Source organism: Colletotrichum tamarilloi (assembly GCF_030869305.1).
Source record: "Colletotrichum tamarilloi strain Tom-12 chromosome Unknown Scaffold_126.1, whole genome shotgun sequence".
In the NCBI taxonomy this organism is placed as follows: Eukaryota; Fungi; Ascomycota; class Sordariomycetes; order Glomerellales; family Glomerellaceae; genus Colletotrichum; species Colletotrichum tamarilloi.
In genome coordinates, this window is record NW_026849509.1 from 1 (window position 1) to 26,859 (window position 26,859).

The 26,859-nt window shown below is 52.9% G+C and overlaps 9 protein-coding genes across 9 annotated transcripts; 4 read left to right on the forward strand and 5 right to left on the reverse strand.

Annotated features, from left to right (window-relative positions):
- Nucleotides 1–1,096, reverse strand: CTAM01_14542 (uncharacterized protein; the record flags this gene model as incomplete). The annotated part of the gene is made up of 2 exons (XM_060530541.1): nucleotides 1–436; nucleotides 502–1,096. Coding segments are annotated over 2 exons (1,031 nt in total), but the record flags the coding sequence as incomplete, so codon positions are not given.
- A 613-nt stretch (nucleotides 1,097–1,709) lies between these two features.
- Nucleotides 1,710–2,889, reverse strand: CTAM01_14543 (peptidase family M28; the record flags this gene model as incomplete). The annotated part of the gene is made up of 2 exons (XM_060530542.1): nucleotides 1,710–2,190; nucleotides 2,246–2,889. The coding sequence occupies 2 exons, from the start codon at nucleotides 2,887–2,889 to the stop codon at nucleotides 1,710–1,712; spliced, it is 1,125 nt and encodes a 374-aa protein (XP_060374855.1).
- A 1,147-nt stretch (nucleotides 2,890–4,036) lies between these two features.
- Nucleotides 4,037–8,924, reverse strand: CTAM01_14544 (uncharacterized protein; the record flags this gene model as incomplete). Its single annotated transcript, XM_060530543.1, has 10 exons — nucleotides 4,037–5,009; nucleotides 5,063–5,454; nucleotides 6,193–6,386; nucleotides 6,482–6,558; nucleotides 6,844–7,187; nucleotides 7,246–7,468; nucleotides 7,516–7,622; nucleotides 7,676–8,136; nucleotides 8,194–8,780; nucleotides 8,848–8,924. 10 exons carry the CDS (start codon nucleotides 8,922–8,924, stop codon nucleotides 4,037–4,039), a joined length of 3,435 nt encoding a protein of 1,144 aa, XP_060374856.1.
- Nucleotides 8,925–9,545: 621 nt separating this feature from the next.
- CTAM01_14545 (uncharacterized protein) lies at nucleotides 9,546–11,114 on the forward strand (the record flags this gene model as incomplete). The annotated part of the gene is made up of 3 exons (XM_060530544.1): nucleotides 9,546–9,563; nucleotides 9,628–10,570; nucleotides 10,636–11,114. 3 exons carry the CDS (start codon nucleotides 9,546–9,548, stop codon nucleotides 11,112–11,114), a joined length of 1,440 nt encoding a protein of 479 aa, XP_060374857.1.
- Nucleotides 11,115–12,632: 1,518 nt separating this feature from the next.
- CTAM01_14546 (major facilitator superfamily transporter) lies at nucleotides 12,633–14,526 on the forward strand (the record flags this gene model as incomplete). The annotated part of the gene is made up of 5 exons (XM_060530545.1): nucleotides 12,633–13,082; nucleotides 13,137–13,246; nucleotides 13,324–13,349; nucleotides 13,448–14,203; nucleotides 14,321–14,526. 5 exons carry the CDS (start codon nucleotides 12,633–12,635, stop codon nucleotides 14,524–14,526), a joined length of 1,548 nt encoding a protein of 515 aa, XP_060374858.1.
- Nucleotides 14,527–15,388: 862 nt separating this feature from the next.
- CTAM01_14547 (uncharacterized protein) lies at nucleotides 15,389–17,622 on the forward strand (the record flags this gene model as incomplete). The annotated part of the gene is made up of 5 exons (XM_060530546.1): nucleotides 15,389–15,664; nucleotides 15,726–15,790; nucleotides 15,847–16,007; nucleotides 16,075–16,928; nucleotides 16,984–17,622. The coding sequence occupies 5 exons, from the start codon at nucleotides 15,389–15,391 to the stop codon at nucleotides 17,620–17,622; spliced, it is 1,995 nt and encodes a 664-aa protein (XP_060374859.1).
- A 617-nt stretch (nucleotides 17,623–18,239) lies between these two features.
- CTAM01_14548 (SCP-like extracellular protein) lies at nucleotides 18,240–19,242 on the reverse strand (the record flags this gene model as incomplete). Its single annotated transcript, XM_060530547.1, has 3 exons — nucleotides 18,240–18,582; nucleotides 18,659–18,776; nucleotides 18,834–19,242. The coding sequence occupies 3 exons, from the start codon at nucleotides 19,240–19,242 to the stop codon at nucleotides 18,240–18,242; spliced, it is 870 nt and encodes a 289-aa protein (XP_060374860.1).
- Nucleotides 19,243–20,987: 1,745 nt separating this feature from the next.
- CTAM01_14549 (uncharacterized protein) lies at nucleotides 20,988–23,711 on the reverse strand (the record flags this gene model as incomplete). The annotated part of the gene is made up of 1 exon (XM_060530548.1): nucleotides 20,988–23,711. One exon carries the CDS (start codon nucleotides 23,709–23,711, stop codon nucleotides 20,988–20,990), a length of 2,724 nt encoding a protein of 907 aa, XP_060374861.1.
- Nucleotides 23,712–24,552: 841 nt separating this feature from the next.
- Nucleotides 24,553–26,347, forward strand: CTAM01_14550 (snf5/smarcb1/ini1; the record flags this gene model as incomplete). Its single annotated transcript, XM_060530549.1, has 2 exons — nucleotides 24,553–26,199; nucleotides 26,252–26,347. 2 exons carry the CDS (start codon nucleotides 24,553–24,555, stop codon nucleotides 26,345–26,347), a joined length of 1,743 nt encoding a protein of 580 aa, XP_060374862.1.
- Nucleotides 26,348–26,859: the final 512 nt, after the last annotated feature.

Here is a 26,859-nt window from a genome sequence, read left to right on the forward strand (position 1 = left end):
TCCTCGAGAGCCTGACGAAGCTGATCTTCGGTATATTGAGGCATTATATATAGAAGAAGACATGTGCAAAAGATGAGCCCATTTGGACGCGAATTGAAAATGTTGTGATAAAAGGAGGTTGGGGGTGGGCATTGGGTTGTGGTGGATTTTCGCGTTTTTGTGGGTGCCAGAAACAGGGGGGTGCCAGGAAGTGGGTATGTTGACTTAAGTGTCCCATCTCCGTCTCCTGTGTACTCAAAGAAGCTTGCGAACTCAAGTCCAGCTGCCTTGATGGCATGTTTGAAGGAGCTGGCGATCTTGAAATTGCATTTCTCGCGTTCTTCTGCGGTTGCTTGCTCCTTTTGACAATTTTTGTTCTCTGAGGCATTGTCATGAAAATCCTTAAGCTTTTGTCTCACGACCACCATGCCTTTTTGGCGGAATTTCTCTACGTCAACTGTTTCCGTTAGGCCACGTCGCATTTCCCCACTCTCCAGCAATTGGAAAAGGCGCATCACTCACCTTGAACTGTTTTATAGATTCTTACACTATCAGACCAGCGATTTACCAGATGGTTCTTGGAAGGTACATTAGTGTACTTGATGGCGAGGCGAGCAATCACTTGTTCGTAGATATCTTTCGCGCCGATTGTGCTGGCAATCCAGGCGGTGTGTGCAGTATCGTCCCAAAGCTGAGGGTCCGTCCATTCCTCTTGCTTGGGCATCCACCTCTTGAGGTGCGTTCCCAGACGGTGGACGAGGCCATACTTGTCTGCGTGGCGGACCAGGCTCTGAAGCTCGCTGATTGAAATTTTGGCTGGTAGGATGTTCAGAGGGCGCCCGTGAACGATCGCGAGGAGAACGAACATTGAACCGACATGATCTTCCTCCAGCAACATGGTACCTCCGTCGACTGACCCCATCAATTTGGCCAGCGGTTCTGAAGTCTTTTTGACGGTGTCGGAGTCGACAATGATTTCCAAGTGTGACCTCCGAGTTTTGTCCATAGGCTCAAGTGGAGGAAATGGGTTGGGCACGGTGAAGTGGAAATCGCCCGGATCACTGATTCGCTGGATAGGATGGTCTTCCATTAAAACAGCTCGGAGCATCTCCCACATCTTGTCGGTAGATATTGTATGACGAATTTGTTTGGGGAATGTGGAAAGGAAATATGGATAGGTCTCGTTGACGACCGTGGAAATCGTGGATATCAAGCTACACTTTCTCATTCGTAAGCTTTGGGTCTGGCACGAAGGGAAAGGAAGAAAATAATTAGTGACTTCTATCCACTATTCCAATCGTTGGACTTACGAGTGTAGCACAGTGAAGTTGTAAATAAGACTGAGGAAAGGCAGTGCTAGACGAAGAGCTTGCAGCATTTTTGAGCCAACATCGGAGGAAATGGGCTGCTTTATAGCAATTCTGTGAAAGGAGCGATAATTAAAATGCTGAAGCCATCTGTATTTACGCATAGCAGCTTCTTGGTTTACTGAACAGACGCCCAAGCTACAGTCGCTCCTTTGAGGTTCTGGTGGCTGTCCCCTTGTGGTAAAGAGGTTCAGCATTTACTTGATTTACCACAGCGATGACAAAGACCTTGAGCAAGGTAGGAACTCCACCACAAACAGAATGATTTCAAATGTGGCTTCTGAATCTGCTTCCACAAAAAAGCAAGCAGTGAACAGACATGGTTGGGAGCAAAGACGGAGTTCAGCTTCGACAGTTCAACTTCTACCTCTGGGCCTCTTCAGGCATTATTTCCATCGCGTCAAGCCACTCCATCGTAAATGCCGTTACAATCTTCGTCCAGTCCCTCACTGTCGGCATATCGAGGTGCTCCCCATCATCCTGCGTCGTGTGCCATACGTCGGGGAAAGGCGAGGGAATCATATGCAGAATATTGACGCCCTTCATCATGAAGGGGACGTGATCGTCGCCGATGCCACTACGTCCAAACATCTTGTTCACCTTGTTGATGTCGTACAGGAACGGCATCTTGGGCTTGCTCTCGAGTAAGTTGAGGTCACGCATGCGCTTCTCAATGTCGGCCATGGCCTTGTAGGCCCAGTGGGTTGACTGAAAGTAGGAAGGGACCTTGGGCTCTGCTGAGCCGAGGAGGTCAAGCAGGACGAACATGCTGATTTGCTCCAGGGGGTTCTTGTAATGAGACATGGCGGGGTTGAATGTATTCTCCCATTCGAGAGCCAGGGACCTGCAGCAAGATGTTAGTGCGATGAGATCTTATCCTGTGTTACACCTCAACTGACCTGGCGCCATATAGCGAGTCGGTGTCCGTCCAGGACTTGAAAGCTTCCTCTCCATCGAGAAGCAGAATCTGCAGCCCCATATCCTGGGGAACTGTGCCACCATTCTCCCCAAGAGCCACCATCTCATCGTACATCTGGGTCATCATCGGATCCAGCGCCCTCGCAACGTGCAGAAGCATAGCGCACGGCGCAGCACTATCCGTCGCGCCGATAAAGCCCTTGGGTTCGATCTTGCTGTCGTAATGCGCCACCAGGGTGAGATAGTTGGCCTGGCCAGGCTTCGTCCATGGTGGTTCGCGCCTGATGATGAGATTCTGAAACGGGATATCGGTATTTCCCGTGGCGGGTGTCTTATCTGTTGAGTTTTGCCATTGAATGTTCCATTTCGGCAAGTTCTTGGTGAAGAAATCAACAAAATGCTGTTGAGTTTTGAGCTGCCCATCCGTGCCGGGCACTCGGGGGATGAGAATGGGGGCCAGCAATGGGCCGTTGTGAATGTCAAAGTCGGCCTCGGATACCGTGACGTTCTTGAGCACGGCTGCTGAGAGCGGTGTGTAGGCGCATACCGAAGCCGCGAAAAGGAGGTGAAGGAACGCGATCCAGAGTCCGCGGACGGGATGGCCTCTCACGAGAGGGAGGGCCATGGCGGGCTGTGACGAATGACAGCAGCAAGGGCACAATGGGACCCTGTTCTCATGAACTCATGCTGTGTTTGGCGGGCCGAGATCTATGGCGGCGCGTCTCTTCGTTGTCGTCGTCGTCGTTGGTAATAGGGGGAGATGGCGAATTTGGATGACTTCGCGACGGAGCTCCGAGATTTGATGAGAGGTTCAGAGCTGTGGTTGAGTTTCCGAAGAGGTGTCAACTTTTGGACGTCCTCCGACCGAGGGATGGACCGGCCGCAACGGGTTAGAGCGAAACTGTCCTGCAACATGGAGCTGCAGTCCCCCTGTGGCTCTGTTTTAAAATAGCGGGTCTCTGAGCGCATTAGGTAAGACGCGCTGGGACCCGTTTCTCCGCACGGCCCGTCCAGTGAGTGCACGCTCCACCGCGACGACCTCACTTCACTCTTCATCTCACTCCATCTCACTCCATCTCACTCATCCCTTGCCTTACTTATATGGTGCATCTCATTCATTCCTTAGCACTGTCGAGGAGCCTTGCACCAAGACATTGCGTCAAGTCTCGCCAATTTGGCCTTCAGAGCATACTCGTGCTCTTGGATGAACTCCAAGCATTAGGAGCCACTTCCAGCCCTTTCAGCAATCAACTTCTCATCCTTCTTCTTCTGCGCGACGACTTACGTTTGCCCTTTGGTCTCTACGTCGAGGAACTATTCGAAGAGAAATACTTGCTTGATTCTGGAGGGAAAGTACTATCACGGAACAAAAATTGGTGGGCCAAGCGGCACTCAAGCGATCTGACGTCGCTGATGACCAGATATACGAAGTGGTATCAAATGGGAACATTCGGAGGAGCGACCTGTTGCTCCTGAGGGCACGAGTAGAACTGGTGGCTCTGTATTGAACATCTATTATTCCATTCATATGCGCTCATCTCATCTAGACTCTATACCCACCCGGACAACCCTAACATTATGGTGTCCCCATCAATGGCCTCTTCACCAAGATTCAATGTCTTCGTATATATCCATTGCTCTTATTTCTCCATCATCTGCCAAAGATCCTCAAACTCCAACAGCAGCCGTCATGAATAACCTTTCTCTCTTCATCAGCACACTGCAGACCAAGACAAGTGCCCAGGCTGTGATCACCAAGATTTAAGGCAAGTTCAGAGCCTCAACGATAGCCTCGAGAACCTCCTGCTGCATCCGCGGCGGCAGCGTTGTGGCAAAGTCGTCCCGACACCAGCAATCGCAGCCTGAACCTGGTCCTCTGTGACAGCATCCGGCAGAATCGCAGTCGGCCGCTTCTCAGTTCTGTTCAGAACCACAGCATTACTGACCGCCAGCGCGATGTTGATACCGCTCGTCTGCACCAAGGCAATCAGAGAGGACGCAACAGCACCTATGGAAGCTGGCACGCTGGCCTGGGCAATCGAGAAGCCCGCTTGCGTGATACTTCCCAAGCCGGCACCGAGCATGGCTGAGGCCCCGTAGATCCAGGCCGTGCTGGTGTCAGTCTTGACGACGTACATCAACGTGGAAGCAACGACACAAATGATGCCGCCGACGGTGAACCATGGCATGTACAGCCCGAACTTTCCGGACAGATGGGACAGCATGCCGCCCTGCGTTAGGGTCACGGTCATCATGACCAGGCTGAACGAGAGCAGGCGGACAGCCGCGTCGATGGCGCTGTCACCTCTCGTGAACTGGAAGAAGATGGGAACAAAGTACACAGGCACGAAGATGGCGCAGCCCCCGGCGGCTGTAACGCAGAACATGAGGATAATGGTTCGGTAATACTTGCGGGAGGCGATGAGCTCGACTGGGAAGATGCGCCGCTCTTTGGTTGTGCCGATGCAGTGCGCCTGCTGGATGCCGAAGACGATGAACAGAACGCCTGCGACGACGAAGAGCGCTATCTCGGAGCCGGAGTCCCATTCATACAGGACACCTCCGAACGAGGTGCCCATGGTGAAGCAGACGATGGTGCCGAGCATCAGCGGAGCACCGATCCAGTCGATCTCGGCGAGTCGCTGTAGGATAGTCGCGCCAGGCTGAGGGTCTGGAGACGGTAGCATAAAGAAGTACACCGGTGCGGCTAGGCCGCCGATGGGAAGGTTGATATGGAAAGCCCAGCTGTCAAGTGTCAGTCATTGAGGAGACTATCGACCATGGTTGAGATGACTTACCGCCACGTCGCATCCCAGTCAGCAAAAGCGCCTCCCACAACTGGTCCAAGAAGGGACTCTAGCCCCCAAGTAATCCCGATACTAGCGAGATACGTAGGCCGCTCCTGAATCTTCGTGGTCGCTGCGATGAGCACCATGACCCCGAGATACATACCAACACCGCCCAGACCGCACAGTGCTCGCCCGACGATGAGGCTGTTGATATTCGGCGCCGCACCGCAGAGAGCACTACCCGCTTCGAAGACAGGGACGCTGGCGACGTACAACCACTTGGGCTTCAGATGGGAATACAGCTGGTCATAGAAGAGGTTGACAGCCGTCGTAGCCACGATGAAGGTGACAGCAAGCCACGCGACATCCTCGAAGGAGTCGAGCTGCAACACGATCTGAGGCTAGACGTCAGCGACGACGGTATTGTCTAGGGCAAAGAGGAAGGTTGAGGAGAGGATGACGAAGAAGATGACGTACTAGTTGATCCCGGTGACGGTACAGACGGGCTCGATGACGACTGCGTCTTTGCCTCATTCTGTGTCGGTGTTGTCTCCCGAGAGAGGGCCCTTGGTGGAGGAGGAGTCGGGCTGCTCCGCCTTCTCCTGAGGTCCTCCGGTCCGGGGCTGGGTTTCAGTCTTGGCTATCATATTGTGGAGGGTTCGCGCCTGAAAGATCCGAGTGTGAAGCCGTCGAGCGTGAGATACGGTGGTCTTCCGCATTGTTGCCCGGATCCGCGAACGTTCAGATATTCTTCCCACTCTCTCCTCCTTGGGCCGCCGTTATCTCGGGCTCATACGCCATCAAGCCGTGAGCTGAACCTGAGCCATCTAGACCAATGGCTTCCGCAATCTCGTAAATCTCCAAGCAGAGTGAGCGTGTAAACTCTCCACACAGCTGCAACATATCAAAGCCAGCTCTGGTAGTGAGCGAGCTTACCAGCTAGTCCGCCAAAGGATCGCGTCTGGCATTGAACCGCAGGCTGCAGCAAAGACTGCTCGGGGAAAACAACCCGTTTGACTTTTGCCATAGACGCCTTTGAGTTTCCGATCAATGCCGCAGGGAAGAAATCTCAGGTTACGCGGAGGCTCACGGATAGTCGGCCCGTAAAACAGCCTCTTTGAACCGCGGCCGGCGCTTACCGCAACTTCACCAGCTTTTGGCATTGACGAAGCATGCATACAAAGCCCATCATACGGGCCATGCATGAGGATGGTCCAACGTCCCGGATATGTGGGAAACCGCCCTCGCACCGCTGTCCGATTGGCCTTCTGCTGACGTGACACAATGACGGGTCGAGCAGGTGATGATCTTGATAAGCTTCCGGGAGCCCAATCTGACGGGTTGCAGGTCAGAAACGCCACAGTCGTGGATCTCGAAGATATCAAGCGCCCTTTGACGTATCATACAAAGGCTTTTTGAGGTGTTTACCTTCGTAATATACACGCTTTCTCCCATTCAGGACGCCTCCATGTCGTGGTGCAATGAAGCCTGTCAACTCGTTGAGGCTGAGATAAGCTTGCCAGCAGCCAGTCCACAGACAACGTGTCGTTGAGTCAGTCAGTGCCGCGAAATACGTGTTGCAGATCAGGTTCTCTTATGCATTTTGCCTCTCTAATGCCCTTTTAGGACTCATAATAGCTTCTCCCAGTGGGTCTGATGGCTAATAGCCTTTGTGCCATCTGTCATCCCTTCCTCCCTATACAGTAGAAGCCAATCACTCCCTTCACAAGCCTCTCCACGATGCCATTTCCCACGATTTGATCACCGGAGTTCGCAAGCCATTCCCTTACTCGTCCCCGTCCGACTTGAAGACCACGTCAACATTCTTAGCTGCCACCTGCTTGCCATCATGAATGACAGTGAAGTCCACGCTCTTTCCGGAGCAGGTCATCTCCACGTCGTAGTTGATCTTTGCGAAGACTTTGCCCATGGGGTTGGTGAAGCGAGGAAGGGACGCCAAGTTGATCTTCTTCTTCCAAGTAATGGTGCACAGCTCGTTGACGCGGTGGTCCAATCTCTCCGGAGGAGGCCACGCCTCGCTGGAATAGATCGTCCCGTTGACCTGACTAGGAACTGACTCCCAAAGGCGATAGTAAGACTTGGTAACCGGATCTGCAGAAGAGACGTCGGTTCCCTAGCATATGTGTCAGCTATGATTACGCTCCAGAAGAAGACTGTATTTCCCAACATACTCGCTCAAGAAACCACTCCATGCAGGTATCAACCTTCCATGCGAGTTCATCTTCGCACCAATATCTGTCTTCCTCTTCATGTTCCTCAGGGTCGTAGGGCATCGTGCAGCAGGTGCCGTAGCTCATCCGAGAGACTCTAGACTTGATTTCGACTGCAAGACCAGGAGCGAGGTTGCGGCGCGTCAGTCCATGAATAGTTGCACCCCGACAAATCGCAGTCCAACTGTCCTATGTTAGCGTCGGCTTGGAAGATTTGAGAATGAGACTTACGGCTTGTCTCCGTAGCCTTGAATAATCTCAATGTTGTTGCCAACTTCTTCCTTGAGGCGGCTTCGTAGGTATGGGCATCTGCCAAACCCCCCTACAAGAATGATTTGCTTTCACACATAATTTCAGTTGTTCATCATTCATCAAGGCTAGTGCTTCTTACCTTGGGCTTCGACTCCGTCTTCGTCGTGACAGCCTCGATCTGCTTCTCTACCAGTGAGATTGTCTGGTTGACGATAGGATCAAAAACTTTGAGCAGGTCCGCCTGATCAAGGATGAGGTTGCGCTTGCGCTTCATACCCCGCCGTTGAGATCCAGGAACACGACACTCAGGGGGAAGATTGATCTGCCAGTCGTCATCCTGGTTCTTGAAAGAAGTTTTGATACATTGCTCCCATTCGTCATTCAATAGCTTCCTGACCTCCTCTTCAGGAATGTTGTTCCAAGCTTGAGGAGTAACCTTGTCCTTAAGCATGTTGACAAATGCCTCATTGAGGAAGACGCCGCCACAGAGGTCGCCGTCACCCTGAACAGCCTCTCTGATGATAAAGGGATCCAAGCTCAGGATCTCGTAGGTGATGAGGTCGACGGTGCCGCCACCAGCATCACACACAACGATGTGATCTCCAACCTAGGAAGCAGCTAGTCAGTGCCACATCACTTAAGATTAAGAAAGTTTACATGCCTCCGCGGTTGGCATCTTCGACAGGTCTTTCATTGTAGCAAGAGCTGCCGCTTCGGGCTCCGAGATGAAGGACAAGCTCGTCTCTCCAGCTGGACGGGACTCCAGCAATCCAGCTTCTTCAGCAGCTCTGCGCATTCTGGCCTTGGCGTAATCCGGCCAGATTGCCGGAAGAGTTATGACGATGTGAAACTGGCACATCTTGACCATCGCATCGCCAACTGTGCTGACAATGCACTCTATGGAGTGATTCCATAAGTTCTGGAGATATCCACTGATGATCTCGACCGGCTCTTTGTTCGCGCTTCTAGCCAGTCTCCTAGCCGTAGCAATCTGGCTAGAATCTCGGACGTTCTCGGGAAGGTCACGCTCATCAACAAGCAAGAGCTTGAACCACTTCAACGGCTCCTGCTTTCCATCTCTGGGTATGGCATATCCCCAAGAAGAGTTGCCGCGTTTTCCTCGGAAAAGAATGGAAGAGGGCACTTTCCCTTTGTCGGAGTTGAGATTTATCTTGGATTCCCAGCAGCTGATGACCTCGATATTGTCGGGCTGACCGGAGTAGGCCCAGCTGACACCGGAGAAGCTTTTGAGTAGTCAGAAAATAGTCCATAAAGTTTTAGCAAGAACAAGAAGTAGTATGATGGTCTTACGTCGTGCCAAAGTCTATGCCAATGATGATGGCCTTCTCATCGTCTTCAGAAATTCGAGTCTTCACCATGGTGGGCATCACTTTCCGGCCGAAAGCTTCTGTAGATCTTTGGTCTGGATAGTCTTCGTCAGTAAAGTAAGAAATATTGTGAGATTGGGCAAAAGTGGTGTTGAGCTTGTGTGGAAGAAATATCAAAAGATTGGAAATAGAAAATGCTGACATTTCCAGACAAGGGAAAGGAAAATCAGAGAGAAAAACTTACTAATAATCCTAAGACTTAGCAAGAAAAGTGAGTCAAAGAAAGAAGAAGTTTGAAAAGTGTGCAGTGAGAGAGCGTGGTGAGGTGTTGAGTCGAAAAGGTGAAGTGTATGTTTTTCTTTTTTTTAAAACAGTGCAGCCAAGAAGAATGGGTGCACCGTACCTACCTTACCTCACTTAGCCCACAGGGCACGGAAAGAAAAGAAAAAGGAAGGCACCTGGTTTCAAGAGAAAAGGAAGGAAGCTTGGGTGGTAAGCATATCACATCACCTGAGTCCTCCCCGGCCTCACCCTTTACCTCACCTCATACAATTATTCTCTCACTGACCCAGAGTCTTTCTCATACAATAAATTCACACCCTCCAAGGAAGCTCGACTTCGCAAAGGCTCCCGAAGATTTCTCACATCGGCAAGAGATAAATCAAGTTGGTCGGCTGAATTATGGCTGAGCATACACAGGTAAGCTACCCCAAATACTCAAATTTCAGAAAATCTTCTCCCTCAAATTCTTATTTGATTTTAGGGACGCTTCATGGTCATCGAGGACAGTGAGGCAGACTCTCCCAACAACATGCCAGAAGATGAGCCCCGTGAGGGCAGGATTCCGCAACCAACGAATACCGACACCCCTCAAGAGCAGATGTCACTTTCGTTTGGGGAACGTCTAGCAGCCCAGCCCCCCCGCCGCCATCGAACTTCTCGCAAAAGCTTTTTCAGCAAGAACCTCGAGGTTATCAGATGGGAGAAAAGGAATATGAGCCGCGATGACTCGATGTCATATCATCAAGAGCACACCTTCGTCATCGTTGGCAAGGCGAGGGCCGCGCTACAAGCACAGCGCATTGAAGAGCTTACAAGTCGTCTTCGAAAATGTGAGGAATATAATCAAGAACTTGAAAAGTGCCTGGTAGGGGCAAGTGATGAAGCAGCCGACACGGAGAAGAAACTATCGTGGGCACTTGAGAGGGCCGCTGATGCTGAAGCAGAGCTGGCTCAGCGAGAGTCGGATCATCGAGATGCCATGGACAATCTCGAGAAGGCTTACCATAAGCTTTCCGGACGGGTTGAGAAACTCGAGTCCCGACTTGAAGAATGTGAGGACGCGAAATTGAAGACTCAACCTCTTGCGAACTCTAGTAAGGTCTCGGACGAATTCATCACGGCCATATGGGCGAAAATGCAGTATAACATCAACTACCTTGCCAATCACGTTCTCACCGGCTGTCCCTCAGAGGGAGACCTGAAAGACCGCAGCATCAATGACTCCTGTTTTCTCAGTTCCGACGGCATCAATGACTACATCGACCAGCTCCAAGACGGGGACATGAGGCCCTTCGTTGTGGAACACTACATTTGGAAGACTGTCATAGGACGATTCTTCGACCTCGGGGTAGACGGAAGTTACGAAAAGACTTGGGCCGGCACAATCGGAATGAGCTTCATTACCTGCTTCGAGAAGTTACTAGGTGAGAGAGTTCCCCACCCCGATGGCTATTTGGTGATCATTGTCACTGAAACCTTTAAATGGCAGCATTATGCAACCGCAGGCAACTGGACCCGACGAAGCTCCTACACGGCAAAGCTGAGATTGGAGAGATGATCAATCAGATGATTGGCGTCGACCAGGCGGAGATGCTGAGGGTGGTACAGATGGAGATGGTAGCCTTCTTCATATTTGTTCCCAATGAGTGTCCCGATTACAAAGCAAAGAACGAAAAGCTTGAGAAATACATCCTCAAGATATTCGACGATGCGGTGCAGCTCCGCGGGATCTTCATGGCTTCCAGAGCTTACTTCTACCCGAAATGGTACAAGGAGATGGCGGGTGGAGCCCGCATTCGTTTCGACGACAAGTCTATGGAAGCCGAGGGCTGGGAGAAGGAACCGCTCGATGATGGGAACATCGTGCTATGCAACATCTCGCCGGGCCTGGTGAAGGTTGGCACCGCTGATGGCAACAGCTATGACTCCGATCTACTGCTTGTCAAGGCGAGGGTTGTCTGTGACTAGCCGAGGAGGTTTCAGCATCGCATGAGGAAAAAGAGAAGCAAGGAAAATCGTGAATTTCGAGATAGAGACGTAGGGCAGTAGGCTATAGCAGACAAGACAGGGTTTTTGTCTACAGACTTCCCCAAACAAATGTCTCGAGTTGCCATGCAATCCAACATCTAAAACGACAGATCAACTCAACGAAGCTTTCCCAATCACCGCGCCCTGGTCTCTCTTCTTAATCCAACTACCATATCTGCCTATTTTTCCTCTTTCGCCATGCACAATAAGTTTCTTTCGATGGCGTATTTGATTACAAATTGATGAGAGATGGATAAGCAAGTATCAATTACAAGCAGCCACCCTTAGTGACATTTTGTCGCCGGGCGTGGGAGCTGATGCATAACAAACGCTATCAACCTCAAAGATAGAGTCTATCTTGACCAGAGGAATTCATTTCAGGCACCTATCGCATCATATTTCTGCACCTGCGAAGTTCACGGGCTGAATGAACGTGAGCGCGAATTATTCCTGAGGCTGCAATCTTTTGGCCTCGCGCTAAGCTACACAATAAACAAACTTTGGCAAAATTTGCATCGGCAAGCACAATAGCTCAGGGGTAGAGCGCTGGGCTCATAACCCAGAGGTCCCTGGATCGAAACCAGGTTGTGCTAATTCTTTTGCGTTTTTGCCATCTTTACTTCATTTCTTGCTCTTTTTCCTCGGTTTATTACGGAAATAATCTTCTTTGGGTTTTATTTCATCTGGGTTTTGGAGAAACTGCAAACTTTCAAATTCTATAAAGCTTGTACAGAGAACCATGTCCCCCAACGCTCCCCCAACGCCATCGCACATCTTCTGCCCAATGCCAGACAACCTCCATCAAAACCACACCCCCAACGGCCCGGCGCATGTCTCAAAAAGCCGGAAATCGGAACAAGCCCCGGTACTGAAGCCGCGCCACCCTGTAATAACCTCCCCGCGCCGAGTCGGTACCGGCCGAACAAGCTTACTTGAGTCTTAGTAGCTTGAGGCCAACGATGATAGGACACCGCCCCGGTCTCGCGCCATCGAATGGAGCGCTTATCTCCGCGACAATCCCCCGGAATCGAGTCTTGGTAAATGCTTTACGTAGTAAGCGCCCCATGAGTCGCGCGTCATAGACGAAGTTCCGAGCTGTTTAGCATGTTTGCCGACGGGCTTTTTCTCCTTCTTTGATGCGCCGTTGGAAGAATATGGAGTTGACAACCTCGAATTGACTTTACGCTCTGAGAATAAGGATACAGAAGGTTTAGTGGGACTTTCTGAAGGGCAAAGAGAAACAACGACTCTTGAAGATTGACAACTCAACGCCATGACTTCATCATTTCTAATCAACTAGCCCCAACGGACTCCCGCACGCTAAGAGGGTTTCGCGAACGAGCGGATAAACAATCTCTGGAGACTGTTGTCTTTGTCACTTTGTCGCATACCTTCAACTTGAAGAAAGAAAGAAGCTTAATCGGGGCGATCTCAGAGTCTCAATACAGAAGGGTCCCAATGTTGGAGAAGCGAAACTCTGTTGAACGCAGCAGAGGTGACACGGACGCCAGCAACAAGGACATGGGCTCAACGCCCGCAGGCGCAGGCGCAGGCGCAACGGCAGGGCCTGGCGAGGCGGTGGCTGCTGCTGCTGCGGAAGAAAAAGAAGCCTCCGTGCCGCAGGAAGTAATACGGAATTCAGCCGCGAACTCTGTCCGGGATGGCGGCTTTGGCGGCGACGACGACGAGAAGCGGGTATCCACGGGCGGTGGTAACGAGACGAGGTCACCGTCACCGTCGCCTTCGAATTCGGACTGTGAATCGCATCGGGATGGCGGCAAGAAGGATAGTCGCAAAGGAGTTATTGGCGCGACAGTTGGTTTTCTCACGTGGACGCCGAGAAAGTTGCGATATGATCCCGAGAATCCTCCTCAATTCACTCTCGGCCTCAACTTTCTGTTTGCAGTTGTAAGTTACCCCCAATCATACACACATGATGGATTGAGATGCTAAGCGATCCAGGCGGCAACGTTCACCGTCGCCAACCTGTACTACAACCAACCGGTTCTCAACAGAATCGCAGAGACATTCAACGTCAGCTTCGAGAGGGCATCGTCGGTCGCGACGCTGATGTAAGCCGGCTATGCAGCAGGCTTGCTCTTCATCTGCCCTCTGGGCGACATGCTGCGCCGGCGGCCATTCATCCTAGGCCTCATCTGGGTGACAGCGATGCTGGTGAGCCACCCAACACAAAGACTATTTGCGAAGTCCATCATCCTAATACCTCCAGTGGCTCGGCCTATGCCTAACAAACTCCTTCCAAGCCTTCCTAGGCCTATCATTCATTGTCGGCGCCACAACAGTAACACCGCAACTCATGCTCCCGCTCGTAGCAGACATGGCGCCCCCCGAACGCAAAGCAAGCTCCCTCTCCATAACGACATCAGGCCTCATGCTCGGCATGCTCATCGCGCGGCTGCTCTCGGGTATCGTGGCGAACTACACCTCCTGGCGCAACATCTACTGGTTCTCCTTCGGGGCGCAGAACCTGCTGCTGGTACTGCTCTTCTTCTTCGTGCCGGATTACCCCTCGACGAACCCGGACGGGCTGAATTACTTCCGCGCGCTGTGGACGATTGTGACGATGTTGTTCACGGAGCCGATACTAGTCCAAGCATGTCTGATTGGATTCTTCATCAGTTCCATCTTTACGTCCTTTTGGACGACGTTGACGTTCTTGTTGGCTTCGCCGCCGTATGAGTACCCATCCATCACGATCGGCCTGTTCTCGCTGATCGGTATCGCGGCGATCTGCGGTGGGCCGGTGTATGGACGATTGATTATGGACCGATACGTGCCGTGGCTGTCTTCTGTGCTCGGGCAGACGGTCATTCTCATCGGGTGTATCATTGGTGCTTTTACGGGTACTTTTACCGTTGCCGGCCCTGTGATCCAGGCGATTTGCATCGATATGGGTATTCAGACTGCGCAGACGGCCAACCGGACTGCGATTTACACTATCAACCCCAAGGCGAGGAACAGGGTGAACACGGCGTACATGGTGTGCGTGTTTTGCGGCCAGTTGACGGGTACGGCGGTGGGGAATAGATTATACGCGCAGGGCGGATGGAGGTACAGCGCGGGCACTTCAAGTATGTATTCTCGTCAGAGTCTCGTCATTGCTGCGGTATGCTAATGGTGTACAGTTGGATTTATCGGGTTGTCATTGATCATCACCATGCTCAAAGGCCCACGAGAGAAGAGCTGGATCGGATGGAGGGGCGGATTCAAGCTGCGCAAAGACGCGCCGAAACATCAGCCGGCCTCACCCGAAGAATCACAGGGGCCGGTACAGGAGCCGGTGGAGAAAAGGACGGATATCGGCGCCGGTGGTGAGGGAAATCGGCGGTGACAGGGTCCGATGGGTGGAGGAACTGGCCGGGGGATGAAGCTATTAGGGTGGTTGGGTCGTGCCGACCTGCCGTTCCATGGTTTCGGGAGACGCTCATCAACTGTTCTAGATTAGCCAAAGGGAATCTTGGTCAAACGAAACTCTATTTGTTTACTCGATGATTTTGAAACTGAGATGAATGAGGTTACTTTGAAGTTGAAGGAGAAATGACGCAGCTGTTTGGTTTGGAGTAACAACCGGCGCAAGTCTTCAGGCCAGAAAATATTACCCGGCAGCCACTACAGCGAGACCCCGGGCAGCAGACCCGCCAAGGACGCCCGCCAAGACCCATAATGAGGCCGTCTGGGGAATTGAGTGGTGGCTGAGGCGAGGCAAACTTTAGCGAGAAATGTCACTGGACGGAGGGCAAATGCACCACATGCTCCAGGGAGGGGCGGCCGTTGAAGGGTCGCTCCGGGTGCTGTAACCCGTTGCCTGTGGCCTACCTTACCTTAAAGCTCAACATCAGCGGCACAGCACCCCCGCGATTGAGGCCCACCAAAATCACCAACCACCCGCCTGCGACCAACCGCCAAGATCGGCAAGGTAACCTGGCCGGCGGAAGGAGTGAGAAAAAAAAACATGTTCCTCATCAATCAGTGAGAGAAAGACCGGGGGGGGGGGGGGGTTGAGGCGGATGATTATCTCACTCACTTCCCTTTTCACTTTCATTCTCACCGACTCTCACCTCATTCACCTACAGAATAAGCCTCACTCACCATCAATTAAAGGCTCGCTCACCAATTGACGACAACTTACTCACGAACAACGACCTGGCCATGTCAATCACCACCCGGCTCACCACCATCCCCCAAACGCCCTGATGGCCCGCTACCAAGGCCTCGACTCGTCCGACCTGTTCCGCTTCGACACCCTCGCCTTGCGCGACGACATCCTCGTCTCGGACGACAACGCCGTCTCCAAGGTCGAGTACGATGAGTACGTCGTCTTCAAGAAGGACAATGGCATCCCCTCGGGCGCCAAGACGGGGCTAGAGGACGACGAGGATATCAGTTTCCAAATGCAGCACAAGGACGAGGTGCCGGGTCACCACACGCTTAATCTAGCCTTTCGTCATGGGTACTCTGTTGACTATAATGTGAGCTTTATCTAATATGACCCAATCGAGACTACCATACAAGAAACTAACGCCTTGGTAGGGAGTGTTCACACAAGAGCCGGCACGGCACCCAGAGTTGGTTCTAGATGGACGGGTTCGACGAGTGTGAGTCCACCCACCTTATTGAGTACTTCATCTCAGACAGAGACTAACATCAACAGCATCTGCTTCCGCCGCAACAAATCCTTTGACCGCCGAGAAGACGGCATCACCATGACCCCAAGAGACCTCGACGCAATGGATCTTCACCCCGCCACCCTCCAATACTCCCGCCGCGTCACAAACGAATCCCGCTTCTGGTCCCTCGACCGCTCCAAACTGAGTGAGTATTCACTCTGACAACCATCAGCCTCACTCACAGGAACCAAAAATGACTAACACACTGCCAGGCCTCATTCTCTCCTTCTCCAAAAACCCAAGAACCCCCTACGACTTCATGTCCCTCACCTACGACGTCCGCAACCGCACCTCCTCCGTCCTCGTCCGCCAATCCTACCACCCGCGCCAGCACTCCCTCGAGAACCTAGACGAGTACGACCAGCGCCTCGAGGCCTGCCGCGCCCACTGGGCCCACCCCTTCATCACCCCCGTCGTCCTCCTCCAAGTCCAGTTCATGCGCACCGAAGAGGCCGTCATGGAGAACATCAACCACGTCAAAGCCCTCGAGTGGCAGGTCAGCTCCATCGCCGGCTTCGAGGCCTTTGAAATGGAGCGCGAGAAGCGCTCAAAGCTCATGCGCAGACTCACGTTCGCCTCGTCCACGGCCGCGGCCTCGCATAACGAGAAAACGCCACAGATTGCCGGGCCGATGAGCATGGCGAACCTGATGAAGAGCGCGCATGACGTGCTCAAAGAGTCGATTAAGCTGCTAGACACCGTGCGTTGGATGGAGAGGGTGGTCAAGCTGATGCTGCAGGCCGGCGACGAGCTCGCGGAGCGCATGTCGACGGGGGAACTCAAGATCCGTCTCGACGATTTCCACGTACGACAGACGGACGCCGATCAGAGGGATGAACAGGACCAGCAAGTGCAGCCCGACGAGCCGCCTACGGGTCCGCCGTCGAGGTCGTCTGCGAGTACGAGGAGGCGGTCGCTGCCCAAGGCGCCGGATCCGCTGGCTGATCCGCTGGGGAACCATTGGCATGAGATACGGCAGTATCTTGAGGGGTTGCAGCGGATGTGTATGGGTCTCGAGACGGATCGACGCATGTCGGAGGCCCGGTGCCGCGCCCAGATTGATATTGTAAGTGACACTGGATTACATCCTCACCGTGTCCCCCAAAGCTAACACTACCCAGATCTACAGTAAAATGGCCCAAGAAGACAACGTCCTCAACGCCCGCATGGCCGTCGCCTCCTCCCGCGACTCCTCCTCAATGAAAGCCCTCGCCGTAATAACAGCAGTCTTCCTCCCCGGCGAGTTCCTCGGCACCCTCTTCGGCATGTCCATGTTCGACTGGCAAGCCTCGGGCGAAGACGCAGACAGCAGCGACAACGGAGGCGGCACCTCCACGAACCCGAAAGATCCCATCCCCGTGCTGAGCCACCTCTTTTGGGTCTACTGGGCCACCGTCATCCCTCTGACGATCGGTATCCTCGTCGCCTGGCGCGCGTGGTGGGTGAGCCAGGACCGGTATTTCCGACGGCACCTGTCGAGGGAGTTGTCGGAGGAGCGGTACTGGACTGCTGATGGGAAGCCGAGGGATTTGGAGCATTCTTTCTGGTGGGATTTCTTTTATCTGTCTGTGAGGCGGGATGAGCGGCCCGCTCCGTCCGCGAGCGATCTGTATGGGAGTAATACGCTTGAGCTGTCGCCGAGTATGTCGCAGGATAAGGACGATATGAGGTCACCGCGAGGGGATATGACTGTGCGGAGAGGGCAGATCTCGTTTTTGAGGTCGCAGAGTATCCGGCAGCGGAATACTGTTGCTGTGTAGTGTGTGGTTTGAGTATGGTGTACGCCTAGTTATGATCTTCGATGATGGGCGGCTTGCTTGCTTTTTTTGCATATCTACTTGGGTGGTCGGTCTTCTTGGTAATGGGTAGTCGGAAGAGTGTATATACGCGTCATGGTAGGTGATTTGGCTGGAGATACGCTGGCCAAAGTAAGTATATAGATGAGATCAATAACCACGATTCATGACAACAAAGAGGTTGATGATGACAATGCTAATATTCGGGTTATCTGTCGGGCGTCTAGCGAAGCAGGGCAGCTATTGTTCAATGAAGCTTTCACAAGTCTCGACGTTCATCGGCAAAGTAAGGTAAGATGGTAGCTAGATAGCTGAATGGCAGCCTCATAACTAACGCCAGTCAGCCGCGGCAGCCATACCGGAGTGAAAGACAGACAAACATCACCGGGAACAGACAAGTGCGATTGATTCATTGCTGCATTGCGGAGATATCTAGACTAAGGTACTCGTCCCCTGACGGTATAACCATGCCATGTCCTCATCTCCCCCCAAAATATGCAGTCCTGATGAAAGTCAAGGTGCCTTCCGAAATCCCAATCCATGTTGAGCTGTGAGAAATGTTGTTGAATAGAAAGCTAGACCTAGACAAGAGTCCAAGTCACACCACCGACGCGACCGCGGCCAAGGTCACCCAGAAGAGCCTTGAAGACAGCAGGGCTGACGTCAATGTCGTTGACGGCACATCCCATGCACTTGTCAGTCACCTTGACGTCGACGGACTTGCCCTCGGCTTGAATGCGGACGGTCTTGCCACAGAGCGGGTTGCCGTTGGACTGGGAGCCCATCTTGATATGAGAGAGGGCAACAATCATGGAGTTGTCGTTGTCAGTCCAGCCACAGGCGCCAAGACCAGGGCTGAAGAAGGTGATGTCGCCCTGGAAGGGGCCGGGGCTGAGGTCCTGACGAGCCATGACGGCGGGGGGCCTGGAACAAGCCAGTGTTAGCATCTGCGAGAGGATGGTGGAAGAGGAAGAAGAAGAAGGAAGGAGGGTCAACTGACTCGACATCCTTGTAGACACGGCAGACCGTGAAAGAAGTGAGGGGGTTGACAGCGCGGCCCTTCTTGCCCAGGCGGGTAGAGCAACCAATGTGAGTAGCCTTGTCAGAGAGGAGCTGCTCTGTAGGAAAAGGTCAGACGAACTCGAGGAAAGTCAGTAGACGAGGCGAAGACATACCAGTGGTGCTGAGGGTCTCGTAGTAGTCCTCGACAGTGGTCTGAAAATTGTTCATGTCCTTGAAGCTAAGCCAGAGCTTGACAGCCGAGACCAGAGGGTTGGTGACTTGCACGCTGTCCTCAGACAGAGAGCTGAAGTAGGCGACGACCTCGCCAGCACCATCACGCTGATGAGCAGGAGCACGGCCAATGAAGCCCTGTTTGGCGAGCAGAAGGGCCCAGGTGTCGGCGTCCTCCTTGAGGTTGTTGTCCCAAAGGATGGGAGGGGCACCTGCCTCGGAACGAGCAGTGTTGATCATGGAGAGCGCGCGGTTCTCGTCACCACTGGCAATTGTGGTAGAGGCATGGACCATGCCGACGGCAGTGAGGCCGACTGCAATGCCAGTAACGACAGTCTTGATGCTGATCATGTTGACTGTTGTGTGTAGTGTGTGTGGGAAGTTGGAAAGTGAAGTGTGTGTGAAGTGAAGTGAATGAGAAGCCTGAAAGAGACAGTGTTGATGGAAAAGTTGAAGTGCAAAATAAAGACGCAGTCTTTGAAGTTGGGTATCAACGAAGAAGAGAGATTGAAGTGTGCGTGTGTGTGGGAGGAAGAAGAAGAGAGGGTGGTGGGTGGGAGAGAAGGCGGGTTTATATAAAGGCTCAGGAGGGAGGGCTCAATAGGCAGAGGAAGGAGCCCAAAATCATGTACCTTCCGTTGAATAAGTTTCTCGTCAAGACGTGAATTCCAAGGCGTTCTAGCGGCAATAGCAATTCGGAAGGAATCAAGTCGGTGTCAGGATCGTAGCTATACTTTCAATTGGCCTATCCTTCCCATCCAGAGCAATCCTGATGGCAATAGGTCATGGTGGCAGATAGAGATTCCGAGATTATCACGATGGTGGTGATACCAGAGGACTTGAACGCAGGAGCCAGAGCCTTTCAGGGGAAACTGGCACATCTTCGTTGGAGCACACTTGGGGAACTGGGTGGGCGACACAACATGGAGAGACCAATGATGTAGAGCTGACCTGACAGTAAATTAATCTAGATGAAGCAAAATGACAAGCCATCTCGGAATCTTCCCTGAAGCACGACAGCTGAAAATGAGAGGCCAGACCAGAGGGGAGGAGAGACGTGATCTCTCGACTGCTCTACCTAAGCTGCAAGAGCGTCCCTTCCTCCCTTGACAACTCCTGAAATATCATGGAAGTAAGAGCACGTGATTCGAATCAATTGGAATCTATCTGGGAAGAGTGGAAACCCAGTGAGGCCAAGCTTTGCGGGCAGGAGCATGGTTGCACTGCGTATGCACTCAAAGTGATCCCCAGATGTGGTCAGCAACAAAGACCCCCCGCACAAACGTGCAGCTTTTCATGCCTGTGCAACATATCAATTATACAGCAGTCCTAGGAGATTTCAGACTGATATTTTGTGAGAGCTGCCATGAGCTGTGGTGATAGGCCCTTGCCTTAGGCGAGGTGGCTTACATCCCCAGGCGCTCCCTACATACACAACACCTCCCAACCGCCGACTCTTTTTGGCTCTTGTAAAACATCTCCCAGGCGATGTTCAATGATAATATCTCGCGATTGCAAAGTCGAATCACAACTTTTTCGCACGCATTGTTGATGTGGCCTCTTCATCCTGCCTGTACGCTCCTTCTTCCTCGAGCTACGTGGGCCATGCTCACAGTGTAGCCCACAACCGCACGGCCCTCCCTTTGTTGCCTAGAGGGAACCGCCTCATCCTGAGCATGAAGGAACGGTTGCGGAAGGGACAGTCTAGTTCCAACAGTTGGAAGGAAGGACCAACGCTATGCGAGGGGGAGGGGGGGGGGGGTTAGACGGCTCAAGCGTGGTGGTCCAAGGAGTTTAGTGGCCACGTTGAGCTACCCTCAACTCCTCACATGTGAGAGTACTTGAAACGGCGTGTTTCTTTTCGTTCATCTAGATAGCAGCAAACTGTGTGGTACCATGTATGGCGGCCTATCTAAACTGTTTGCTTGTGGCAGCGGAATTTCAAGGCGGCGTCCAACTCTCTGGAGAGACAGGCATCGCTAGGACGTGGCATTTGGGTACGTCCGTCTTCATGTGCTCTCCAACATATCTATCAACCAATTAAGAAGCGCTCTACTGACTTACAGGTGGTATTCATCCCCGACTTCCGATAATTTTTAAAGAATATCTATGATCCTATCCCAAACATCCTCGTCAAGCTCTGGGATTCTGACGACATTCCGCTCAAACCAACTGCGTTCAAACTCCTGCCTATTGCCTTCCATCTCTCGATATATGGGCAACTCCCAATCCTCGGGCATGATTTTCCTTCCATAATCGTTTTCTTCCAGCTCGACGTCCATAGCTTGATTCGTCTGTTGGACCTTACTCCAGAACGGCAGGTGCTTTTCGAGGCCAAGGGCACCCAGCAACGCAGCAAGCTTCTCACCAGCACTTCCTCGCTCCTTGGCGAGGATAGAAAGGGTCTCGAAGTACTCCTTCGTTGTCGCGGCGTCCCCTCTTTCCACAATCCTGAGAAGTAGCTTGGTCCAGTGCGTAATCAACACCGGATCGAGCGTGCCCTCGAGCATTCTGAACTCGATGGTTCCCTTCGCTCGCGGGTCATTGCTCGGCTTCGTAAAATCCCACTTGAGCGCGCCAAAGGCGGTACCGCCCTTGCACCCACGGAACGGGGCGAGCTGGGCTAGAAGGGCGGCGAGATCATCCGTAGCCCAGAGCTTGGCTAGCTGATCGCGTAGCTTTCGGGGCAAGTCGTTCATGGGTACATTGGACTCTAGATCCAAGAGCACATTGGCCATGCCTACCTGGAGGGGGTTACTTCTCGACTTATCACCTGCGTCCTCGAATACAAACGCTGCGGTGTAGTCGGGCAAATCCTCGGCCTTTGCGACAGCCGCTTCGAGATGTAGAGGCTCCGTCATAGGATTCCACTGCCTCGACGGATGGACGAGGGTGTATAGAATCGGATCAGCAATCATAATCAGGGTGGCGATACGCTTCAAACTGCGCAGTGAAAAGCCTCGAACGCTACCTACGTGAACGTGGAGGCCACAACTGATGTCCAGCATCGGCCGAAGCCCGCCGCGGAGAATCCTCAACACGTCGACAATCTTGCCGAAATCTTTGGGCGAATCACGCAAGATGGGACTGGACATTTCTATCCCGATGTGTCCGGCATACCCCTTTTCACCGGAAGCCCAGTCTGAAAGGCTCGGATCTCTCTCAATGTACCAGCACTGGAACATCGCGAGGACATCTTCGAAGAAGTGGAGGTGGCAGCCCGCTGCGTCTGCAACGGACTGTATCCCGGGGATCGAGACCTCACCCTCGAATTTATCTTGGAGGTCAAAGACGGTGTCGAACGTGGCGCCAAAGTGGCCGGCGTCGCAGAGCAGCCTCTCTAAATATTTCGCTGATTCATCGTGGGCCTGGCCGCGCTCGTCTTTGGGCTGAGTGCCGAGGTATTTATCCATCAGGTCAGCCAGCTCATCGCGCTCGTCCTGTGTAGTGGGCTTGCTCGGACTTGGGATGACATACGGGGTGAAGTGGTCGTAGACCCAGCGCTGGTCTTTTATGCCTTTGCCAGTATACTTGGTGTTGGTGAAAGGAACGAGGAACTCGAGCTCGATGCCAAAGGTGTACGGGGACAAGTCTTTTTCGTCTTCGAGGTTGATGGCGGGTTTGCGAAGGCGGTGGCTGTCGAGTTCCGGAACGAATGGGTTCCGGCCCAGAGGTTCGTAATATGCTGCTTGTGCGTGGAGGTTATTATCTTCAAGAAATTGAGTCGTCGTGTACGAACCAGAGAAGCCAAACGTAGAGATGGGTAGCTTCAGCTGTCCAACCACACGTTCTACTTGATCCTCAGTTTCGTTCAGGCAAAAGTTGATGATGCCGTGACATACCTTGATCCAGTTCTCGATGGCGGCAGAGTCCAATGTCCCAGCGTGCTGAGAAAAACCTATGGTTCTCTTCGTAGGGTCTTTGTCAAGGAGTCTGGAAAAGTCGTGGGCGCCAGGGAAGATGCCTGCTTGACCTTCCCAGTCCCTGATGTGGATTTCGGTGCCACTAATGATATCATTGAAGCTTTCGGCGGTATTGACGCGGACGATAGCTTCGTTTTCAATGTCTAGCCCGCGGATAGATGGTGATTCGAGCATGTTGACCTTGTTAGCAGTTGGTAAACCACGGGTGAAGAAGGCCTCGGTGGGCTCACCGCGCCATTCGGCATCAGAAAGGAAGGCGTGCAGATCGGTGCTGAACATACGTGCAAACTCAAGACCAGGAGCAACTAGTGAGCCTGGCCCACAGTATGGCGCATGTAGCTCATTCAGGCAAGGTGAGGCGAACCATAGAAAGTTGAGGATACGACGGACTTCTGGGAGGGTGAAGTCTTCATCCTTGGGCTTGACATCAACGCGGAGGCGCGGAATCTCGTTCAAGGCGATGGTGAGGTTCCTCGAGACCTTGAGAGCGGAACAAATTGAAATGATTATGGCCGAAGTCTGCGGGATCATAGGCATTAGCGGAGAACGAATACGGGCGAGGTGCCATCTGGGGGACCCAAGTATGTTGAGCTCTTGCTCGTTCAACGAGACATTCCAAACACCTGGATCAGGGTCCTGATGGTTTCCAGCACCATCTGTGGTCCCGATTGATGTAGGTAGATCTATCTGGTGGAGACCGTTGGCAATGATTCGGGCTAGATCTTGTCGTTCTTCTTCGATCACACTTTCGTAGATTATACGGTCCACGACGCTGGCGTTTGGAGACCGACATGCTGCCAGTGACGATCCCTCCTTATCGGGACGTTGAACGAGGAATTGAAGCACAAAGCTGATCTTCAACTGTCGGTTGCCACTGGATCGCTGGAGCCTGTCCATTTTCTTCAGTTCCCTGGTTTTCTTGTTGTAAGTTTGTTGTTTAGGGATACTCTCGAGTTTTGGTTGTCGTGTTGTGATCTTGTTTGTTTGCTGTTGTCCAGAAATCTTTGGTTATCTACATCTATCATGAAAAATGTTGTTTTTATGAGGACTTGTCTGTAATATTTATCGAACACCATGATGTAGTTTCCAGCACTCCCAATTCTTGGTGCTCAGGTTCCAGCGAATCGCAACAATTGGACTGTGTCGCCTTGTGATAATTGCACAAAGACATCGTTCCATTGGACAAAGTACAATTGGTTTGTTAAAGAACTGACAAAGACATATTGAAAGTGCTCCATTTCGAGAACAGCTGCCCTATGATACAATTCCTTGTCGTTGAGTAACCGTTGACCTCGGTCAATTCGGTGTAGCATTTCGGAGAGTTCGGTGAGACTATCGGTACCTGTGTGGGGCCTTTCGCGCTAAGCCCTTTTGGAGCTGGACCTGGGTCGGGAAACGCCGACCTGATTTTTCTGACGCGCCCTGCTGCTCTCCAATGCAATTCCAACGCGATCCACATCTCACAATCGGTGCAGCGCTCCCCTTCCAGCCTCAACACCACGGATACTTCCATCGGCGCGCAACGAGGCATCCGGCGATACAGCTCCACACGCACCCAACGTCAGTCTTCAGATTTACACGAAACGCCAATTCGCGTTTGCGCGTGCTAAACGATTGCCCCGATCGGCGCAATCTCGTCTCGTCTCGTCTCTCCCTCGAAGTGTCCCCGGCCACTTCTCCGCCGCCCATCGTCTTGCGACAACCTGCCATGACCCATTGGGTCTCATAGTCTCCCACCATGGACGCCCGACCGAAGCCTCAGGCGTTCCTCTCTACCTATGCGCCTCGAATCCGCGCCTACAACAACTCTCTCCTGACCCCGAATGTTGCCAGCGCTCCGACCACGACCAACTCCCGGGTGACAAAGCGCGGCACAACCATCATCAACTACGCGGAAGACGGCTACGATGAAATCGACGATGACGAGGACAGCGGCCGTCGTCGTCCTACCGGTCTACGCAGCCTGAGAAGACAGGACGATTCGGCAATCAGCCAGGATCTGCTGGACAAGGCTGGAAAGGACACGGACGAGCCTGTCGAAGTACAGGGCATCTGGAGAGATTGGTTCGGCAAGGGACGCCAGGTGCGAAATGACCAACAGAACTCGGCGCAAGCAGATCTGCCTTTGACCTTGATCCCCATCCGAATCGAGCTCGATATTCCGTCCTTCTTGCCCCAGGTCGCCTTTCCTTCGGCGCCTCACACCGTCGACACATCTCTCCCGCAATACCGAGCGCAAGAAATGACGCCGCCCTACCGGCTCCGCGATACCTTCCTTTGGAACCTGCACGAGACGGTCATCACGACTGAACAATTTGCGCAAACATACGTCCAAGACCTCGACTTGCCGAACCGTCACAACCTTATGCTCGATATTGCCAGGCAGATTCGGACCCAGCTTGAGGAATATGCCGGTGTTGCCCTGCATCCCTTGTTTCACGCGCAGTCACAGAACTCTGGAACCAACGACGCGACCAAGTCGAACTCGATGATCAACCAGGACGAGACGCCCACGCCTGCCGCGGTGATCAGCCGCTCCGACACTCCGATGCTAAACGGCGGCATTGGAACGCCATCCCGAGTCAAGGACGCGACATCAGCACCAGACGTGACAGCCCACGCAAGCCCTATTCCGGTCGACTCGGACGATTATGACCATGACGACGCCTACCGATGTATTGTCACTCTCAATATCAACCTCCAGTCAGCATTGTACACGGACAAGTTTGAGTGGTCTCTGCTGCACCCCCCGGGCATGCCGGAGGCCTTTGCCAGTCAAACATGCCAAGACATTGGATTGACAGGCGAGTGGGTTCCTGCCGTCACACACTCCATTTACGAAGCAGTATTGCGCCTGAAGAAAGAGGCCTGCGAAGCGGGTGGACTGGTAATGGGCTGGAACGGAGTCCGCGAGTTCCCCAACGATGCCACGGCTGGAGCTGACGCCGGATGGCGCTACGATCCGGAGAATCTAGCCGATCCCTGGGAGCCCAAGGTCGAGATCCTCAGCAAGGAAGAGATGGAGAAGCGAGAAGGCGACAGAGAGCGGCAAATTCGCAGACTCCGTCGCGAGACTGCTCGCTTCAGCTCAACTACTGGCTTGGTGGGCGGCGTGCCATTCTCTGGATTTGGCAACGTGGCGGAAGCTCCGGAAGAAGAACGTATGGGCAGAGGCGAGCGGTCCAAGAAGAAGCGTCGCTTCCGCAGTCTGAGCCCGATAGGCCGATCTGGAACCCCTGGTGGACGCGGAACGCCAGACGTGGGATCCGGATATGGCGCAGGCAGCGGCTTGACTGATACGGAGCGCTTATCTTGGAGATGCTGGCACTGCTGTCTCTGGGGCTCAAGTGTGTGGGCGGTGAGACCTGGACCTGCAGGACCACGGGTAGGTTCCCAATCTGGTAATGAAGAAGGCATGTGGGCTAACATGAAAACAGTCACTATGCCAAAACTGTGGATTGCTGTACGAGCGGGATGGCAAGCTGCCCCGCCAAACGAAGAATATGCATTTGACAGTCATCCGAACGGCGTGAGAGAACAAGATGGAGCTTCTCACTTGTCATTTCGTGAGCGACGACGTCGGTACCATTTTGCAAACAGGACGAAAACGGGGAGAAGAGAGAAAGAGCATGATCCGGGGTGAAGGACGCATCGGATGGTCCAGGAGGAGAACTGTGCGCTGTGGGCCAGTTCTTTGTGTACATGATGCGCAGGCGGCGGCGGTTCTGGCAGGCAGGCGTTTTACTGGGGATAATCTGGCCCTGGCCTACTGGGCAGGGCAGTCAAAGGAGTCCGGCTGCGAGCAGGGTTGTGCGATATTCCAGTTGTTTTCGGGCTAATTACGGTCGAGGTGTCCCTTTGTCGTACGGGGAAGTACTGTAGACTATGTGTAGAGATCCAATATACACACAGACAAGCATCGTTTGGGCCATCATTCCAGGCAAGGTTGAGTACATTGATAAACGACGATGAGATGATATTGTCAGTAGAGGGGCATCTCGAAACTGGAGTAAGGGTACTGTGTGTATTTGACTGTATGAGAAAC